This window comes from Mugil cephalus, chromosome 23, assembly GCF_022458985.1.
Source record: "Mugil cephalus isolate CIBA_MC_2020 chromosome 23, CIBA_Mcephalus_1.1, whole genome shotgun sequence".
Lineage (NCBI taxonomy): Eukaryota > Metazoa > Chordata > Actinopteri > Mugiliformes > Mugilidae > Mugil > Mugil cephalus.
This window is the reverse complement of record NC_061792.1, coordinates 14,399,390-14,420,026: the sequence shown is the minus strand read 5'-3', so window position 1 is coordinate 14,420,026 and position 20,637 is coordinate 14,399,390. Positions and strand designations below refer to the sequence as shown.

The 20,637-nt window shown below is 41.7% G+C and overlaps 2 protein-coding genes and 1 non-coding gene across 4 annotated transcripts; 1 reads left to right on the top strand and 2 right to left on the bottom strand.

The window, feature by feature from the left end:
• Positions 1-87: 87 nt before the first annotated feature.
• LOC125001148 (aldehyde oxidase 1-like) lies at positions 88-9,790 on the bottom strand. Of its 2 annotated transcripts, XM_047577030.1 has the most exons (35): positions 9,670-9,788; positions 8,847-8,904; positions 8,665-8,761; positions 8,150-8,258; positions 7,938-8,064; positions 7,767-7,828; positions 7,615-7,692; positions 7,432-7,512; positions 7,206-7,350; positions 7,041-7,133; positions 6,808-6,959; positions 6,499-6,592; positions 6,296-6,405; positions 6,040-6,224; positions 5,782-5,944; positions 5,627-5,704; positions 5,367-5,536; positions 5,168-5,294; positions 4,895-5,017; positions 4,716-4,812; positions 4,514-4,638; positions 4,292-4,425; positions 4,064-4,151; positions 3,900-3,986; positions 3,619-3,810; positions 3,319-3,546; positions 3,131-3,226; positions 2,660-2,788; positions 2,501-2,575; positions 2,381-2,433; positions 2,187-2,301; positions 2,032-2,097; positions 1,600-1,788; positions 1,340-1,507; positions 88-1,173 (listed from the first exon to the last, which is right to left on the bottom strand). In XM_047577030.1, exons 1-35 carry the CDS (start codon positions 9,721-9,723, stop codon positions 1,123-1,125), a joined length of 3,999 nt encoding a protein of 1,332 aa, XP_047432986.1. In that variant the 5' UTR covers positions 9,724-9,788; the 3' UTR covers positions 88-1,122. The 2 variants fall into 2 exon arrangements, with proteins under 2 accessions (XP_047432986.1, XP_047432985.1); XM_047577029.1 differs by having other exon boundaries at positions 3,319-3,810; positions 9,670-9,790.
• Positions 9,791-15,074: 5,284 nt separating this feature from the next.
• On the bottom strand, positions 15,075-17,997 carry LOC125001125 (ADP-ribosylation factor-like protein 4C). Its single transcript, XM_047576985.1, has one exon. The coding sequence runs from the start codon at positions 17,414-17,416 to the stop codon at positions 16,832-16,834; it is 585 nt and encodes a 194-aa protein (XP_047432941.1). The 5' UTR covers positions 17,417-17,997; the 3' UTR covers positions 15,075-16,831.
• On the top strand, positions 16,009-16,081 carry trnar-ucg. The gene has a single exon. It is a non-coding gene; the product is annotated as a tRNA-Arg (tRNA).
• Positions 17,998-20,637: the final 2,640 nt, after the last annotated feature.

The following is a 20,637-nucleotide window of genomic DNA, read 5'->3' as shown; positions in this document are numbered from 1 at the left end:
TCATTTACTTGTGCAGACAGGGTCCTGTTTAATCTAAACTTTATACTATTATTAACATTATTAACACAAGAAGCAGAGACAAAAACACACCGTATATCATCTTATAATTATCTTTGTTTTATAGGTATTTATACAGTAAATTAGAAGACGTTATATTTAAAACAAGGGTGAGTTGTTGACCTTTGTCCCAGACTTAAATATTTGTTTTAGTAGTGCTACTAGCAATCATTTATAGTTGCAATGAGATGCTCAGTGAAGGCAAACAAGAACAGACCCTGCAGAAAAAACAATATCAGGCAAAAAATCACAACAGGGAATTAAAGGACGAGGCAACAAAAAATGCAGTTTTGAATATAATCTGGAATTAAAATGTCCAGCAGATCATTTTGGAGCTTCCTTGTGTTTATTTGAAGCATTATTTTGTTCGATCTCTATTCATTTTTGCACATAAAACAACTGTGAAGCACAGGTTGGAGGTATAACAGAGTATGAGTTGTACTTTAACTCATAAAGCAGTACACAAACCCCAGTGTGGGAAAGTCTGAGCTCTGATCCACCCCTGTCCCTGTTTCATCTCCTCCACATTCATTTACTCAAGATTCAATTCATTTATGATATTACATAAAACATGTTGTTTTCTTTGACAATAAATTGAGGACACTGAATTTAACTTTTTCTATATAGATAATGGATATCCATAAGCAATTCCAGATAATTCCTCACAGAGTTCATTCATTTTAATTAAGATAAAATCTTAATAACACAGTTTGAAACCCAGCACACTCTCCTTACTTGCATCTCCTAACCTCCTCCTCTCATACACCTCTCTAACTTCACTTCCTGTTGCTCCTGCAGGTCTCATCTCTGAGGAGGAAGAAGACAACCGTCCCGTGGTGCATCGGCGTGTGATTGGCCCTCAAGAAGACAAATCAGATTTTTGTGATTTAGTGATTTTCACATGTGAAACACTTTAAATTAAAGAAAAAAAAATTACACTGTACATTAATTTCATACCTGACACGACTGAAAATAAACAATGATTTCTTTGAGATACATTTCTGCTGCATTAGTGGAATAACTGTTGATTATTTTTAGTTGAGTCAGTTTCAGTTTGATTCAGGTTCAGATGTTTAAGGCCCACGGTCTAAAGGATCCTGGTTCACTCGCTGGAATCTAGGAAATCAAATGAAACACATCAATAAATGTCTGGTGGAAATAGTTTATTGTAAGGGAGAAATGTCTCAAAGTCTCATTTACGTGTTTATGTAATTAGCTACAGCCTTGAAAGGCATCTAAAATGTTGATGTTTTTAAAAGAAGCATTGTGGGTGGATTGTTACCTTCTGAGTGAACGGGGAGGTGCAGGCCAGACAGGCTCGCTCTGGTGTCGCAGGGCTGTCCAGACGAAACGTGCCGACTAAACCAGACTCTGAGCGAGCGGCGGCGACGGCGTCTTTGATGGCGAGGAACACCGAGGTGCCCAAGGCCAGAACAGGTTCTCCGATACCCTGCAGAGACAAAGGAGCATCAGGAACTCATCAAATCACTGTTAAGAACTGGTTAAAAAGACGAGAAAAAAAGAAACGAATGAGATGACGACCTTTGAGGAGTAGATGGCGTGGGGGTTGTTGGAGTCCGGCAGCAGGTAGACGTTGAATCGAAGCGGCACGTCGCACAACGCTGGGATCTTATACTGGGACGGACCTCGAGTGTACAGGAACCCAGAGGGAGAAAACTTCAACTCCTCCAGAGTGTAGAGGCCCAAACCCTGCATGAACGCTCCTTCAATCTGAGAGGAGGAAACCAAACAATTACTTACTTCTTGGTGTCTCGTTAAGTCCACAGCGGTTACAAAAACAACACGTCCTCTAATGGACACATGAGGAATCACAGTTACTTCATGTAAATTCTGAACAGACTGGACCCGTGTGGGACCAGTTTTGACATGTTGGATCAGCAGCTTCAAAAATACCCTCTGACAACTTTAAACTTTAACTGAAGCTGCTGCTGCTAGATTCACTTAAACTTTCACCTGGCCAATGTCGACGCATGGATTCACACTTTTGCCGATGTCGACAACGAGGTCCGTCCTCACCGTCTGCAGAAGAAGAAGCAGAAGAAGAAGGAAAACCTACTTCAAAGTCTGAAAACTTTGACACTGATTGATCTGATTGTTCAGTTCCAGACCCTGTAGTCTCCAGTGAGGACGTCCAGCTCCACTTCACTGCAACACACTCCAAATGTGAAGTAGGCGTAAGGCTGACCCTCCATCTTGTCCCAGTCCATGTACAGGTCTGGACCTCTGAGGACGCCCAGGAAGACACTGATTATTTCATGTCAATTCAATCAGGATTCAAACAGGATGAAAGTTTGTGTCGTACCGGTGGAATCCAGTAGCTGATAAACTGATCTTCTCAAAGAAAGCGTCTCTGACCTGCATTCAGAACAAAGTCAAACACTTCAAACTCCAATCACTGCTTTCCTCTCTGATCAGTTCATACCCAACTCTCCCATGATCCTTTGGGGCTCTTCTTCCTGATGGGCTCCAGTCGTTGGTACAGAGTCTCACAGGCGTTCTGATGGAGAGGACGATGATGGTTGTTAGTTTTAATGAAGATATTAAGGACAGAGAGAGAACAGCAGCAGGAAGTGGGTGTCACCTTGACCGCCATGCCGTTGGCGTCGGTGCCAAAAGAAGCTGCAGACGGACAAGTGTTGGGAACGGAGCTGGTGCTGGTTTCGCTGATGTAGATCTTTGAGGACGGGACGTGAAGTTCCCGGCTCGCAACCTGACACAGAAATAAAAATAAAAAATATTACATAAATATTGGTGGCGGTCGTAGGCGCATATTGGCAGTCACATTTCTATCAGTCTGCCCCAGAGCAGCTGTGACTACCATGGTAGTTTACCACCACCAGGGTGTGACTGTGTGAGGGAATTATTGTTATTGTTATTAATTCCTACTGAGAAATTATTTTTTTTCAAAAAAAAGCTTCCACAATCAGTGCAGCTGATCACTGTAGGATTCATCAGGGACTAATTAGAGTAGAGGATTAATACATATTTGAGCAACAGTGTAAAGATATGAAAATAAACTACTCATTTATGTCACATTCTTGTGTGAATGTACCTGCTGCATTTTCGTGTGGATTCCCTGACCCATCTCTGCCCCCCCATGAGACACCAGAACTGACCCGTCTTTGTAGATGTGGACCAGAGCTGCAGCCTTTCCCACAAAAACAACATAAACAGAAAAACATTCTCAGTTATTTGTTTCCTGTCCGTATAAAGAGAAAAACCAAATGAAGCCCCTCAGACCTGGTTGAAGAGACCATCTGCGAATGCGATGCCATATTTGATGGGAACCACGGATATCCCCCTCTTCTTCCAGCGGTTCTGTTGGTTAAACTGGGCGATGGCTTGGCAACGGGAGCTGTAGTCACTCTTAATCTTACATTCCTCCCAGCAGCGCAGCATGTTCTCAGGGCTGAACTCAAACTTGTAGTGTGTAACCGACGGCCCTCTGTACATGTTGACCTCCCGAATCTGAACAATCAAAGACGACGTTAGACACAGTTTTACAAGATCAATAAAACATGAGGAGGATTGAGGTGCTACCTCGTCTGCAGGACGTCCCAGTGCCATGGCCACATCGTTGACCATGTTCTCCATGATGAAGATAGTCTGGGGGACACCAAAGCCCCTGAAGGTGGTGTTGGAGGGCAGGTTTGTCCTGCAGGCCGAGGAGCGACCTCGTAGGTTTGGAATTTTGTAAGCGTTATCCATGTGAAGCAGAATCTTCTCAGCGACCTGCAACAAGATTTTAAAAAAAATACAACTGAATTTTTTAAAAACTCTTGTGCAGTTCTTTAAGTTGTACAAGACTCTCCTTCACCTACCAGAACAGATTCATCCGCAGTGTTGCCAGCGTTGACATAAAACTGCATATCTGCAGCCATGATCCTTCCGTCTTTCATGAAACCCACCTGAAACGAGCAGATGTTGATTTTATTTAAGTCCCTGGACAGATTCAAAGATGTATCTGGAGGTGACTCTGCTGTACCTTGTATTTTGCCACGAGTGGATGTCGTCCTCCAGTGATCAACATGTCCTCACCTCGCTCCAGCACACAGCGAACAGCACGACCGGTCCTTAAAATGATTAGAGGACATTTTTATTTGCTCTGGACAGAGCAAAGTTTTTGGCTTTGTTCAGACCTCAGACATTCAACCTGGGCAATGTCATCACCAAAGACGGACAGTAACACAAGGTGTGATCATCTGTGACTCACTTCCATGCAGCCACAGAGGTGATAGAGGCCAAGATGGAGGTTTTAATGACCTTCCCTCCAAAAGCTCCTCCCATTCTTTTGACATGAGTGGTGACTCTGTTGGATGGGACGTTCAATGTCTCTGCAACTGCATCCTGCAAACAACAATTTGAAAAATATCCACCCTTCTGAGTTAAAGTTTTAGCATTTCTAGCATCACAAAAAATATAAATATCAGTGAACCTGAACTAAAGTTGGCCACTGAGTGGAGATGTAGACGTTGAACTCTGTCTCTTCGCCAACAGGAACAACCAGCATGGTCTGAGTCTCCATGTAGAAATGCTCCTGACCTCCCATTCGTATCTCTCCTGACAAAAATAAGAGGACCTGTTTCAGGCTTTATTTGTTCCACGTTAAAAACAAAAAATAACAATAAATCTTCTACCTTCATAAACCTGGTCGATGTTTTTAAAAGCTTCCTTCACATTTCCTCTCTCAATTGTTCGCTGAGGCAAGAAGAACGATGACTTCTCCACGGCTTCCTGTCGTAGTGAGGAAGAGGAAGGAGTGTGATGAAGGAGCTTAAATGGACAGTAAGGAAGTTAAAAAGTAAAAAAGTCAGACCTCAATGGTGAAAATGGGGTCAGGTAAGTCTTCGTAGCCGATCTTCACTGCGGCTGCTCCACGTTTGGCGTGAGCCTTCGTATCTGCGACCACTGCACACAACATCTGACCAACGCATGACACCTACAACAGAGACAGATCAGTCAGTCAGAGACTGAGAACACATGGAGGAGATTTAAGACGGTCCACCAACAAACATCACTCTACAATAGTCTGAGAGGTCATGAAAGGAACCATGGGGAACTTCTGAGGAGCTAAAAGTTTTCTCTCTACCTCGTCCTCGGCCAGCAGCTCCTCATCGTAACCAAACATGCTGCGTACTTTCTTCCCGGGAATATCTTTGGCCATGATGACGTCGACCACACCAGGAAGCTGCAGGGCGTCTCTTACATCCAGCTCTCTGTGGGACAAACGAAGCGTTAGACGTTCTGATCAGAGGACGTTGCTACTTAAACAGAAACCTCCTCCTCACGTGATCTTAGCGTGTGCTCGAGAGCTGGTGACCAGAACCAGGAAGAGTTCCCCGTCTGTTCTGGGGATGTCGTCGCAGTACACGGCCTCGCCTGTGGCCTGGCTGAAGGCCGAGCGATGCATGATGGGACGTCCCACCGGGTCCTGCTCGCTCTGGTCCTTTGGCACCGGCTGAAGAAGAGGAGGAAGCAGTCAGACTTACAAGAACCAAATATTTACAGGAGGTATAAGAAGTAAGAGGCTCTTTGAGTGGTTGCTGACGTGGAACTCCTGCAGACTGGGCTGGATCTCTTTAGGTAAAGGAAGCATCTTCTCCGGCAGCTCTTCTGTGATCAGGTTCTGCAAGAACAACATGTCCGGTAAAAAAGAAACAGATACACAAGGTAAAGAGTGTTTCAGTGAGCCCCGGTTTTTACCATTTCTTTGAGCTTATGCAGAACCTCCAGGTTGAATTTGAAGAGGAGGCTGAGAGTAAGGGAACGACGAAACTCAACCTTCCCTCCAGGAGCAGAGGGAGGAAGGGTCAACTCATCCAAAAGAACATCATAGGCCCGACTGAGGGTCTCGTCATCCCACGGCCTGAAGGAACAAACAACAGCATCGATTGTATCTGGATTCTAAAGAAGATGATGACTGGTGTAGAGGGAGAGGAGGCAAGAAAACACCTTTCTGACCTTGAGATAATGGCTGCGCAGGTTTTGGAGGCTCTAACGGTGGTTGGACCGACTCCTCCGAAGTACAGACTGACATCCTGAACCGCTCTGGATCCCTCTGAGAAGAGCACCCTCATCCCTGACGTCACAGTGGGGAAGGAGACCTCCTTCCTCGCAGCCTGACGGAGAGCTCGAACAAACTCCCCCTGCAGAGAGTGAGGTTCACATTCTTATCTACTCAACACGGGATGAGTTCGTCTGAAAGCTGCTGAAATACCTTTCTGGTAAACGGGATGAAAACAGAGACAACAATCTCCTCTGGCCTCAAGATGGTTTTCCCAAAGCCAACAAAGAAGTCCTGATTGATGAGAACCTCTCGTCTTCCTCCTGGTGGATTCAGATACAACTTGTTTGTTGAATCATCTCCTCTTGTATCTTTCACTTCAGTCTCTAAAACTAATCAAAGAGGCAGTGACTCACTGCTGGAAATGACGCTGACTTTGCAGCTTCCTGCAGCCAAGACAGGGTTCAGGTCTGAGTTAGGATATGCGCTCACGATGTGGCCTCCAAGAGTCTCAATATGCAAAAAAAAAAAAAAAGATAAATACACATAAACAGCCTTAAACACAACAGTACATCAGATTTAGGAAATAAAGACATTTAGATTGTTTCAGGTCTCTTTTGGAAACTAATTCTCCTCAAGCACAGGTGTTTACTGCAGCAGTTACAGGAGTTACTCGAGTAGATGTGACTCTGTTCAAAGAATAAATGTGAATGAATTCTCCTTACAGCAACGTTACGGATCTGCTGGCTTCCCAGGTTTCCCAGCTGCTGCTCCAGGGCTCTGAACAGCTCTGTCTTCTCCTCTGGGAACTGAGGAACCAACTTCTCCAAGAGAGAGTGAAGCTCAGACAAACTGCAGCCTGCTCCCACCCAGACTCCTGCAGACAACAACAAACCTTGACTTAAGGACAAAACCCAGAAATCAGTTCATTCAAATGTACAGGAAGAGGTGTACCCACCCTCAGGTGTTTGAGAAACCGCAAACAGCTCCACGACTCTGGTTGGAGATATGATCAATGGATGCAGCACGCCTTTGAATTTTATGTCTGGACCTGAAACACAAAGAATATGTGCAACTCTGGCTTCCTTCCCTGCATCGTATCAGCTCATGTTTTCCTGCTGACCTATGTTGGTGTTCCCCATCACAAGTGGAGCCTCGGGGTGTCTGGTCTTGAGTTGGACCAGTTCCTCCAATGAGGCGGGGGAGACCCAGCGCATCCTCTCCCCATGGAAGGTGAGAGTCTGTGGCTTTGCCTTCTCTGCCATCAGCTGTGGGGGAAGAAACTCAATTTTACAAATATATTTGACTTTTAAAAGAACAAAAACTGATCAACTTTAGTCATTAGCTACAATCAGTTCTGGAGGGAAGATGAGCTCCTGAGTCGGGTCCAACGGCAGAAACTCCTCTTTTCCAAACAGGCGTGGCTTTTCCTGCAGACGAGGAAACAGAACAATGATGAAATCAAAGCAGCTCAGCAGGAACAATGTGTGAAGAGAAGGAAATTAAATAAAGAAGAAGGAAAAGAAAGTCACCTGCTCATGTTCATCAGTTTCTCCGTCTCCGTTGAGGCAACACTTTCCGTCTCCATTGGCTTGGCAGCAGTTTCCTTCCTGTTGGATGTCACAATGAAATGTTTAGTCTTTCTGCAGGCCTCCCATCACACCTGAAAATGTTCCATGTGTACCTGACAGAAGGTCCTGTAACCGTCCACAATGGGTCGGTATCCAGTACAGCGGCACAGGTTACCTGAAAGAGCAACACATCGTCAGGACAGGGCTGGAGCTAAGAGATCTCCACCATGTTTATGATTTTACTCCTAAAGAAAGATACAATGACACAAATCAAAGCTACAAACCAGCCAGAGCTTGAGTGAGGTCCTCCATGGTCGGCTGAGGCTTGTTCCTCAGCAGAGCATACATGGACATCACCATCCCCGGAGTGCAGAAGCCGCACTGGGATCCATGAGCCTTCGCTATTCGCTCCTGGAAGAACAGCAGTCGGTGAGCTAACCCTGCAGTTTGTAGCGCGTTATGATATAATGATGAGTGAGAGCATCCCAGCACTGACCTGTACCGGGTGGAGTCTGGTCTTGGTGCTCCCGACCCCCTCCACGGTGGTGATGGCTGCTCCGTGCAGCTGACACAGCGGCAGGAGGCAGGCGTTGGCTGAGTAATGGCTGACGATAAAGTCAAAGCAAATTTTTTTAGTTTTGATGCAGACCTGTTTCCCCTGCAGCAGGAATGTGTCTGAATGGGAGAAAAGGTGTGAAGTGGCATTAAATCTGGTACAGATGGTGCAAGATGCATACACTGTAAATAATAATGCTTTAATGTTTATTTGGAATTTTCTCACTCTGAACTGCTGTTTGAAATATTTCTTGTTTTGTTTACCTGTTCAGATATTTAAAAATGTCAGACATTTGTGCTGTTTGTGGATATTGGCAGATAACCAGCCGAACACTGAACTTTTGTTTTCTACAATCTAATTGTATTAATAAAATAGCAAGTGTTTGGTATTTTGTCTAAAAAACTGACTGTAGAGCGAGTTGGTGCAGGTCTGGGTTTAGATCAGGTAAAGGATACGTGATGGTTTTAGTTGCGGGTTGGTAGCGTGACACCATGACCGTGCACGCCCCACAGCCTCCACCACCGCAGCCATACTTGGTTCCAGTTAACCTCACTGCAGCAACAGTTAAGGATACACATGGCGTAGTAATACAAATCTATTAAACATGTTTTATTGTGTATGTTGATGTGAAGGATACTCTTCTCCCTGAGGAAGGGAAGCAGCATTGTTTCAGGGTCTGCATGTTCCTCTGTTACCTGTATGGATAAAAAGCAGCATCATTCATGATAAATACAAGGATTATTCCACTAATAATCAGAATATATTATTAAACTAATAATCAGAATAAAACTGCCTCATGTAACCACCTCAGAGAGAACACACAGGCCTAATCTGATCTCCTAATAGCTATTTTAACTGTTGATATGCTGGTTCCTATCTGGCTGGAATAAATCCAGTAATTCCTTCTGAGTATGTTTGTGTAATAATTAATTAAACATTAACGCTTGGTTTCAAAAGTTACAAAGTGCACTTAAACTAGTAAACTGAACTTTGTCCAGCTAAATGCTAACTGTTAGCTCATATTACAAGTTGTTTAAAAATAAAATAAAATAATAAAATACTAACAAATTAGTAACAAATTACATTTTTTTAATTTATTTATTTATTTACTTTTTTTTTTTATTAAGGTTTATTTTAAATTGAGCTTTTATTTTGTAAGCCAGTCGTCCACTTCCACACAGCGTTTAACGGTTAAAAATATTCGTATCCGTTTTTATTTATTTTTTCTTCTTAAAAGTAAAGTTCATAAGTTAGCCTTAATTTAAATCACCTTTCCTTGACTAATCGTACATTAAAAAAAACAACAACAACAAAAAACAAACATACAAAAACATTAAAATCTAAATTTTAACCTTAACGTCAGGAAAAACTGACGGCCGTTAGCATCATAACGGTCATAGGATACGTCCGCAGAACTAGCGAAACTTAACACTTAATAAATAATAAAATGATAAATTCACCTTTTCCCCGTTCACAAAGAAGCACAAAGCGTTTCCTTCCGTCCCTGTCGACATCTTTCAGCTTTCAAGAGCAAAACAACCAATGTACTGTATTTATTAGTCAGTAACGGGACAGTCCCCTGTCGACCCTTGATAGTCTCCATGGAAATGGTCTCCATGGAGACTGTCAAGAACTGTCTCCATGGAGACGGTGGAAATTACAGCACTTCCGAGTCGGGACACTCACAATAACACTTCTTTAAATGTATTAATTTTGTTCCAAATATAATTAATCCATTTCAAATGCAAAACACATACAACAACAATACACAACAGTCTTTTTTGTTTTGTTTTGTTTTGTTTTATAGGCGTACAGCATCTTTGAAGATGTTGTACTTAAAATAAGAGTTGTTGACCTTTCTCCTGGCTTAAATATTTGCTTTTGTGGTGCTACTGATAATGTGATTGCTGTTCAGTGAAGACAGATGAGGACAGACCCCGCAGCAAAAAGCCACAAAAGGGAATTAAAGGATAAGGCAACAGAGACAGCTGCAAAAATGTGGAGAAATAAAAAAAAAGGAAAGCTTTGGAAGATGCAACAATATAATCTGGTCTTAAAATGTCCAGCAGATCGCTTTGGAGCTCCCTTGTGCTTATTTGAAGCATTATTTGGTCGGATCTCCATTTGTTTTTGCAAATAAAACAACTGTGCAGCACATGTTGGAGGTACAAAATAGTTAAAGTTGCACTTCATAAAGCAGCACACAGCCCCGGAGAGATACCTGAGTGTGGGAAAGTCCTAGAAAAACCATCAGCGTGAGCTCTGATCCATCCCTGTCCCTGTTTGATTTCCTCCAAGTTTATTTACTTAAGATTTATTTTCCCAGGTTCCACATAAACAGTTCCACCTTTTCTCACCAGATCGAGTTTCATTAACTTATTACACCTGGACGGCTTCCCGAGGACACGACAAACCCTTTAAGACCTTAAGACAAACCAAATATGTCTGAGGCTGTATAAAAACAATAATTTCAGGGCCCCTGGAGGCTGTTTTCAGGGTTTTGTGACCTGATCTGAAATCATAATCAGACGTACATATTTTCTTCAGACACAGCTTGTACGTAAGGACACTAACATGTATTTTCCGTATAATAACATGATAATTCCTTGAGTGTTTATCACGTGGTTGCATTCAATGATTGGCCAACTTTATTGTTGTGCACAATATAAATCATTACTTCCTGTGAATACAAAGCCAAGGTGGCTGCACCGCTTCCAAAAAGTCTAGTCTGCTCTGATTGGTCAGCTCCAATGACCTGATCAGGTTAAAGAGTAGCACATAAACCTGAATCAGAATGACTCATCATTGACCCATTTAAGGCACAATATCATTTTTAATTTTTCAATTATAAAATGTTTCCATCTCTTACTTCTACAATTTTGTTTTCTGTTGCAGAGCTGATTGCACATCAACTTGCTTTAATTTAATTTATCTATATTAAGAAAAAAAATGTGGCTGAGGAGCTAAATTAAAGTTGCTGTTTTTTTTTTGTTTTTTTTTAGCATATATCGGCCACAAGGTGTCACAATCTGCTCTTCTTTTTCACCATCTGCAGCCCAGAAAAGTGCCCCATACAGTTAGTTGCCCTGCCAATTTTCTGCCATTTCCCTACATTATTATTTCCCTGCATAAGTACAGCTTACGTCTTCCAAGTGAGAAAACTACCAGTTTTATTTACTTAGTAAGAGCACGAGGGGGATGTGAGGAAAAATGTGCTGTCGATTTGACCTGAGGCGAGCACATACGGAGGGAAGGAACAGTATTTAAATATAGTGCGCTGTCATTTTTAATGTCTGTGCAACATTTTAGTCATTTTCTCTGGCAGACTTCGAGCTATTAGAAAACCTGATGATGCTAGTTTTATGCCTGAGGTGGATTTGCTACTTATTTCAACTCCAGAACATCAGAAACCACAAAAACGTTTTTGTCACGGCGTCCATTTGCTCATTATTTACGACCAAAATCACTTGAATGCCCGAACCACTCTTAGATAAAAGCATTAAAAAGTCTAAAAACTCCTTTCAGATCCACATGGACTAAAAATATTTTGAGAACAGTAGAAATGGGACTGCAGTGCTGAAGCCATCAAAACCAACTGGAGTTGACATTTCAAGTTTGAGCTACAAATCTGTACTGTACATGGAATAAAATGCTTGTTTTTGGCTCAAATTTGAAACAGGAAGCTACTTAATCATCACAAGGCAGCTTCTTTGTTTTAGTAAAGACGCAGGAATCAAAGAGTGCATTTTCTTTAGCAATTATGCTAACATAACTGATGGTATTTATTCATTTAATCAAACTGTTTTGGTTTGTTTGGAGTATGTTTTGATAGTCTGGTTAAATTTATTTGAAAGTCTGCAACATTTACTTTATTAAACTGCATTTTTCAATTGTAATGTTACATATTTGCTTGCTAGCAAAGCATTTAGCTCACCTTGTTAGCCTAGCTAGCTACTTAATCACCACAAGGCAGTCTCTTTGTTTTAATAAAGTCTAATAAGCATTTTGTAAACAGGAAGTTAAAGTAAAAAGGTCAAAAAGTGCATTTTCTTTCTTTTATTTACATGCATACACAAAAAAGTAATATGTGTTTAAGAGTAAATACCATTAAATCTAGAACAAATAGCAATTATGTTAATGTACTGATGCGGCTCATTCATTTAGTGAAATAGTTTTGGTTTGTTTGCAGTACGTTTTGAGAGTTTACATCTTTATTAAACTGCATTTTTCCGTTGTATAGTTACATATTTGCTTGCTAGCAAAGCTTTTAGCTCACATTTTTAGCCAAGCTACCTAAGTTTTGGGTCCGTTAGCTGCACAGACATGTCAGTAACGTTATAAATAACTAATCTTTAGTTAAATTTATTGCCATTAAAACTCATTTAAACTTAAAAACAGTGGTGTTAGCCATTAGCCAAAAGATAAATAAATAAATATGGCTACTGCTTTTGTTGAGATAGCCCTGTTTGGGAATCAGTTTTTATTTCATATCATAAATTCAGAACCACTCCAAACAGATAAGCTGCAAATCTGTGACACGTAGATGTGTTTCAGTTTATTTCAGTCAAATGTTCTCTCTGCTTCATCTGGGAGAGTCCCTCTCTGGATTACAGGCGTGAGCCGTGTAATTTAACATGTTAATAACAAACTCCAACCAAACAGCTGCCATTAAAGTAATAAATCTGCCGCCCTTTTCAGTCCAGACCTGCCTCATAAAATTCGGCTTCGGGAGTGTTTCTTGCATCCTCCCTTGGTATCTTGTATCAGTAGCAGGATATCCTAAAATAAAAGGGATAATATAAACGTCAGCACGGAAATATTTGACACAGAAAAACGTGCTTCGGTTTATTTCTGACCTGGAAATTCCACTGAACTTACATTTATGATTCCTCCTTGAAAGGAAGATTCAAGCTGTCTGCCAAAAAATCGGATTTGCACGCATTTAAATATCCTCATTGTGAATGTGTGTGTCTGTGGCACATGTGAAATAATTGGTTTTGGCAAAGAGAGAATCAGAGCTCAGCTGCCACCTACACAGAAAACACGCCTGAGCAGATTTCTTTGCCTTTAGACGGAGACCAGAGGCAGCTGCTTCTGTTTCAATCCACAGTATTTCAGATGAGAGTCATCTTGGCTTTTAGAAAGAAAGTATTGCATGTTTGACTTTTCTGCTGAGATGTTGCAACAAGAACCTGAACTTGCAGAAAGCAAACCCAAACCAGAGAGCCGACTAAAAGGTCGAGATCAGCTCAACTTTATTGTCTCAACAGCCGCTCATTTGATCGTCAGTGAAGCCTGTGTTGACTCAACAGAAGATTGGCTTTAAAACAAAATAAAACTTATATAACAACTGATTCTGTCTGCAAAAAAACAATATAAAGCTGAAGTTGTGTTGTTTCCATTTATATTTAAACCAAATATATTCAAAAGATATAAAATAATCTCACTCGTGCACATTGAGCACCATATTCTAAGCTTCTGCATGCTGAAACGTGACAGTCCTCCATTCTGGACTGCAAGCGTGGAAGTGTGAAGGATTATCGTGCAGGAGGAAGCGGCAGATAAAACATGAAATCTCCTTCACGCCCACCCACAGAAAACAAAAATACCGCTCACTGCATAGAGCTTGAATGTTCTGTCAGTGGTTTGAAAAGGATGCAAACTGCACGCCTAAATGCAGCCGAGAGATTTGGAAACAGAAACTGAGTGAAGAAAAGGCTTGAATGAGGCTTTTAAAATGGCACAAATATCATTCTTTCTCCACAAAACGGAGTGTTTTGTTGACCCAACCATCCACCCGGAGCTCTATCTGACCAGGTTGCAACTAGTTTCCTCTTGTGCTTTTGTTGAAACATGACTATTGAAGCTGACTTTGTCGCTTAAAATTAATGGATTTTTTTTATTTGTCATACAAACATGAGGAACGTGAGCTCCCTGAGATTAAAATGCACCACTCATCGCGCACAATCAGCTCTAAATCCTACGAGATCAAATCAGAGCTTAAAATATCTATTTGCACGCACAAACCCTGGATTCCCATGACTCCCAGTTCTCCTCTCAGCTCAGATTTTCAGATAAAACCGAAAACTTCTCCGTCTTCCAGGCAGTTTAACCCGCAGACAACAGTTAGACGACACAAACCATAATGACAGTTTAGCTGCAGAAAGGTAGAACGGGTGTAAACAACAAGGAGGAAAACAAGGACATGGTATTTTAGCCTGTTTTTAGAGTTTCCCCTGCATAGTTTTTATAAATTACCCATCAAACGCAACAAGTTAAATGGGGACACGAAACACGTCCGTTTTAGATTATTTACATCACATAATCCCTTATTTCTCAGTTTGACCTACATTCACGTTCATGTTGTAGTTTCTTAAACTTATAACAAAAGTAATATTTGGCTTTAAAACCTAAAAATCAATAATAAATCTTTTTAACAATGTGTTAACACTTCCAGTTAGTATGCTAACACCACATGTGCACTTATATTAAGACGTTAGCATGCTAATATCGCATATACTTGCTTATATTAAGATGCTAGCATGCTAATATCGCATATACTTGCTTATATTATCATGTTAGCATGTTAATATCGCTTATACTTGCTTATAATATCATGTTAGCAGCATGCTAACATCGCATATTGTTTATATTATCATGTTAGCAGCATGCTTATATCGCATATGCTTGCATATATTATCATGTTAGCATGCTAACACCACATACCTGCTTAAGTTAATGTGTTAGCATTATCTGTTAGCTCAAAGCCACACACAGTGCTGCTAGCATGGCTCTACACAGGGAATTTCCCCAGTCTGATGAAACCCTTTATAGACTGAACAGACCACACACACACACATATAAGTTCAATTACAAAGAGTTTAATCCCAAAAATACTTTATTCATTTTTTGTCTTTTTTTTATTATTTTGGCACGTTATACATCGTTTGGTCTTGCTGTATCTTTGCTGCAACATGGAACTGTATAATTTACATCGTCTGAAGGAGTCGCTGTCATGCAATCTTGAGCTCAGCTGAACTACAATGTCGGAAAATATATGACACTTTGAGAAAAGTAACATTCACGTCTGGCCCCTGGCGGCAGCTACGAGTCCAATAATGACAAAAGCATCTTCAAAACACAATCACCTCTAACATGCTGCAGGCTATAGTTTTAAATATTGTCCAGTCTGCAGCAGCTGGATTCAGTTTTTAAGACATTCAACAGTCCTGTCAGTCCAGAGCTAATGACTTTTTATTTGACTATTTAATCTGGATTAATTACATGGCATCTGAACAGGTTCCAGCCTGTCGGGTTGTTTCATCATTTCATGGCTGTTACTGGAAGACATTTTGCCTCCTCGCACTCATACCACCTCCCAGTAACTCTGAGGAACGAATCTGGAGGAGCTGAACCTGATTTTGGCCAAGGTCACTCTATATGTCGACGATGACGTACAGCTAGGACAAGCTATGTTAACCAAAGTTAAAGTTATTTGACGTTTTGACTTTAATGACAACGTTAATGGTTTTAACATAACTTTGAGAAAGGAAATAAAAGCTTTTAGTGTCTGATCTAGTTTAGTTTCTGGAAGAAACTTCTAAATTTAGTTTAGTTAGTAAACTTGGAACTTAATAATCAGTGGCAACAAAGCGTAAACGATACGAATCTGATTTAATAAACAAAATCCTTGAGGAGTATTTGGGATCAGATCCAGTTTCTTTATGGAGCAAAGTAGGTTTTAAGTTCTGTACCCACTTATAACGTGAATTTTGAGACCTCCTTTTCAGCACAGCAGAGACCACGTGGCCTAATGGATAAGGCGTCTGACTTCGGATCAGAAGATTGAGGGTTCGAGTCCCTTCGTGGTTGTAAGTTTGCAACTCTGAGGAAAGAAATGAAGACTTCAGCATCCGATTTGGGACAAAAGTTTGCAACTAAACATTATGAGAACATGTCCTTAATGGAAGCGAATTATGCCAAATCCAATTTAATTCTGGGAAACACTCTCCTTATAATAAGAGAAGAAAGTGAAAGCTGTGCTAAGTCAACTGTTCTGATATTTGTCAAATATGTAATGTTTAAATTTGAGTTAAAAGGAGGCTCATGTAGGTCATAAGCTTCAGCAAAAGACAAACATCACTGGGGCAATTCATGAAACTGCTGGATTAGTTTGACACTTGCTCGCTTCCAGTATTTGGCAACGACTACAGAAAAAAAGCATCAGCTGTTCACAGAGATCACGGCCTCACATATGGCTTCCAGAGGAGGAATGATCACAGGCGCTACTAACACCAGCCTGTCCATCCCCAGTCTCACACCAGATCCACACTCTTTATAAAAAAAACAAAACAAAAAAAAAAAACATCTCGGCTACAGTGAAACAGTCCAGTTTAAGGTTCCTGCATCAGAAGGAAAGTCAAAACAGTCGACTATCGAGGCAAACGTCAATGTTCTTCCCATTAATCTGAGATTATTACAACTATTCAGTGACTTTATAGCATTCATGATTATTTAATATGCAAATATATTGGAAGATTCCTGCAGGAACACGTGGAGAGAGCCATTCACTATAAATATATATTCCCATTATTCCCATCTTCTGAATGCTTTATTTTTTTTTCACTGCCTCTTCTTCTTCTGCTTCAGTGACTTCCTCCTCTTCACTATCATCTCATACAGTTTGTCCATGCCCTCATCCAGTCCCTCTCCGATGATGGCGCAGGCCGGCTGGACGTGGTACGGGGTGGAGGGGCTCAGCTCGGCCAGGGCCAGCTGCCTCTCGATCTCCCCGACGTCCAGGGCCCGGGGCAGGTCCTGCTTGTTGGCGATGACCAGCAGCGGGGTCCCCTGGTTCTCGGAGAACCGCGTGATCTTGTGCAGCTCGGTCCGGGCCTCCTCCAGCCTCTCCGCGTCCACGGAGTCCACCACGTACACGATGCCGTCCGTGCAGCGGCTGTAGGGCTTCCACAGGGGCCGCAGCTTCTCCTGGCCCCCGACGTCCCAGAAGTGGCAGCTGATGCCCCTGGAGGCCCCCGCGCCGCCCAGCCGTATCTTCTCCGTGTTGAATCCGATGGTGGGCACCGTGTTCACGAACTCGTTGAATTTGAGCCGGTACAGGACGGTGGTTTTACCCGCGGAGTCCAAGCCGAGCATCACTATGTGCAGGGACTGGAAGGCAGCCAGGTTGGAGAAACTGTTCCCCATGGTGCAAAATCAGGAGACGCTTAAATGTCCCAGGAGGGATCCATGGCGGGTTAGTCCCAAGAAAACGCGCAACAAAACCGCCTGATCCGCGCCTCTCCCGCTCAGCAGAGGTGGAGGACAGAGCCTGTCGTTGCGCGGCGGCACTCCGGCAGCAAGACAAACCGCAGCATCCCTGGACTCACTCCAAGGCGTCCGGGAAAATGTCAAATCATGGCGCATTCACGGGCGCATCCAACACCGCTCTCCAAATGCGTAAATTACGCGCGGCCGGGCGTCACATCATGTCTCCGCTCGTGGCTGTTTTGTCTCCAAGTGTGGCAGCAGCTAAACACAACGCACGAACCCAAACACGAGTGATGGAGTGTGACGCGTGGGTCTGAACGCTGCCATGTACATACGCGTCAAGGTACAACACAGAAGATCAGGTTTTCCGGTTTGGTGTAAGATTCTTTTAAAAAATAAAAGCTCGTTTGCGTCTCTTGTTGCTCACATTTACAGGATTAAAGGAGGAGTTTATTCTGAAAGGTGGGGGTGCAGCGTTTCCTCTGCGCACTGAGACTCCTGGACTGGGAAACACGGACCCCTAGTGGCGAATAAAATACAAAAATAAATAAATAAATTAAAAATCTTATTCCATCTTTTATTTATTTATTTATTTTATTATTTTTTATGTGAAACCATCTTAACGTTTAGGATGTGGAGGTAATTAAAAATGATTTTATTGTTTTTTGTGATCATTTAGTTATGAATCCATCCTCATTTTGTGCATGTTCTTTTTCTTTTAAAGCATCAAATAATATAAAAATAAAGTTACCTCTTAGTGCGTCACAGTCTGATTCTGGTTTGAAGCTCTTTTATTTTATCCATCCGACTCCAACCATTAAAATAAGAGAAGAATCAGAACTAAATAAGAATCAAGTACATGTGGTCATGTGGCGTTTGCACCACTGGATGGAACCAGAGGGTAAGAAAAAGATCTTCTCACATATAAAACAAGAATCTCCCTCTATGTTTAACACATTTGATCTTTAAAAACCCAAATGTGAATTAAAACTGTTAAAATGCAGCAGTATTTTCACAGAGAAATAACTCGACGATCAGACGTTAAACCTGATAAAGACACAAACAAGCCTCTTTGGTTTTTTTTAGCACGCTGACAGTTTAAAAAGCTTCATTTCAAAGAAGATGAAACCAGACCTGACCCGTCTCCTCACGTCCTCCAGGAAACGACAGCAGATGAAACGCAGCGTCAGGCCCGAGCTTTTCATCTCACCACCTGTTTTGCATTTTCAAAGGCTGATTGAAGCCGACCAGTTTGAACCAAATTAACAAAGAGACGAGAACGTCCCTGTTCCCTCTCACATTCAGGTGGACACATGCACTTAAACATGATTTACAGAGAAAAAAATCATGATTTAAGTTATTTGTTTCATATTTATCTATTATTGAGGCAAAAGAAAATGATGAAGGAATTCAATTATTGTTGTTAAATGAGAAAACACGCAGCCGAGCTTCTTAGTTTCATGCATGACCCTTCAGACACACACCTCTTTGTGCAGAAAGTTAGCGTCGTCTTAGTTTCCCTGGGGAGTTACATGCATGAAAACTGTTGCACAATCATAGAATTAGAAAAAAATGGCCGAAGGTTGAATTTTGTGCACATCATTTTATGTTTCAAGAGGGAAACATCCAACTTTGGGTTCTTTAGTTTTATCCAAATGCCCAAATTAATGGTTTTATTTTTACTAGAGCCTCTGCAGAATATGTGACCTTTGTGGTATTTCTATAAACTATTAGTCCAGTTCTATTCGAGGGGTAACTGTGCATGATACCAAATCACATTAATGAGACCAGGGTCATGCACTCTCAACATATTCCTGATTTATTTGGTCTTTTTTTAGGCAAAATATGACAAAAAAAGACACAAGTGGTGGTTCATCCTGCACATACCTGGAATAAAACATCTCTACTACTTTTGCACAGTAACTCATCAGATGTTACATTACTAATTCATATTTGAAGTGGGCTTTTAAACCTCATATGAGGTTTTACTCTAATAATGTGAACAGAAATCTACTTTGTTCCAGATTAATTTTCTGTCACACAGTAACATTTAACCCTTTTGTAGCAGTCTCACTGGTGTTTGTGTCACCTACGTATTCATTCAGCCTGTAACAGTTGTGAAGATATAACCCATTTATTTCGGGTTATGTCATTTTCTCACATCAGGCAGAAAAACAGACCTTGAGACAAAAACGCCGACAAAAAAACGAAAATGTATTGTGACCATGGATTCACTTCTCATGAAACTCAACCGACTCGCTTTTTAAATCCAGCACACGAACGCGACAAGGCCTCGGTCTCGAGTGTCGACTCGTATCCAGGAGACGAGCAGGAATGCGGAGGGTGAGTCATCGAGAGGCGAAGGACGACGCCGTCAAGGTGGCCTGTCCTCTGAGGGAGAATAATTATCTGCTTTAATTAAGTACATTAAACTGTGCGCGAGTGTGTGTTTGAGGCAGGATTACGTCCTGCTTCGTGTGCACTCATGTGTGCTGTTTGTGCATGCCTCGCTACGTGACATCGTTTGTGCGTTCATGTGTGATATCAGAACGTGTTCGGGAATCTGCTGCAACACAATCACGGCCGTGTGAAAAGGGGGGGAAGTGAATAACACAGATTATCTGGATGTCGGGGCTCCTGTTGGTGGGTGGGAACCATTAGGGAACAAGCTGAAGGGTTTTAGAGGCTTTGATGAAGATGAAACCGTGGAGGCTTGAGGACTGAGTCGAGGAGCTGCAGTTGTTGTTGGTTGTTTGTGGTCTGCAGAGGTCAGTGCAGATCAAGAGAAGTGGTCGGAACCAGAGACAGAGTCATGGACAAGATTTATTTTTATATTTTACATTTTTATTCTAAGTTGTTTTAACCTTTTAACCTTTTTTCTCGTGTTTATTGGGACCTAAGAAGTGTAAAAACTAAGCGTCGTCTTTGAGCTGGAAGTAGTTTTTGAAAAGTAAAACTTCCTAATTATCGTTACTATTGACAGGATTTGTTAAATGTGCACGTTATATCAAACTAGAAAAGATAATAATTGTTTTATTCTGAATGCTTCTTGAAACAGCCCTGCGTCCTCATATGGGGACATTAGGGTTTAGGTTTGTTGCAGCTTCATTTAGACCCGTTGTCCTCATAAAGAGACACTTTTGTCTTATTTATTCATG

What these genes read in the sequence shown, in the direction of transcription:
- LOC125001125 (XM_047576985.1), bottom strand. Translation starts at nt 17,416, where the DNA reads ATGGGGAACAGTTTCTCCAACCTGGCTGCCTTCCAGTCCCTGCACATA.
- LOC125001148 (XM_047577029.1), bottom strand. Translation starts at nt 9,723, where the DNA reads ATGTCGACAGGGACGGAAGGAAACGCTTTGTGCTTCTTTGTGAACGGG. An exon ending in TCCCTTCCTCAGGGAGAAGA is followed by an intron (nt 8,762 to 8,846) that starts GTATCCTTCACA and finishes CTGTTGCTGCAG; the next exon opens with TGAGGTTAACTGGAACCAAG. An exon ending in CAGATGGTCTCTTCAACCAG is followed by an intron (nt 3,227 to 3,318) that starts GTCTGAGGGGCT and finishes TTTGTGGGAAAG; the next exon opens with GCTGCAGCTCTGGTCCACAT.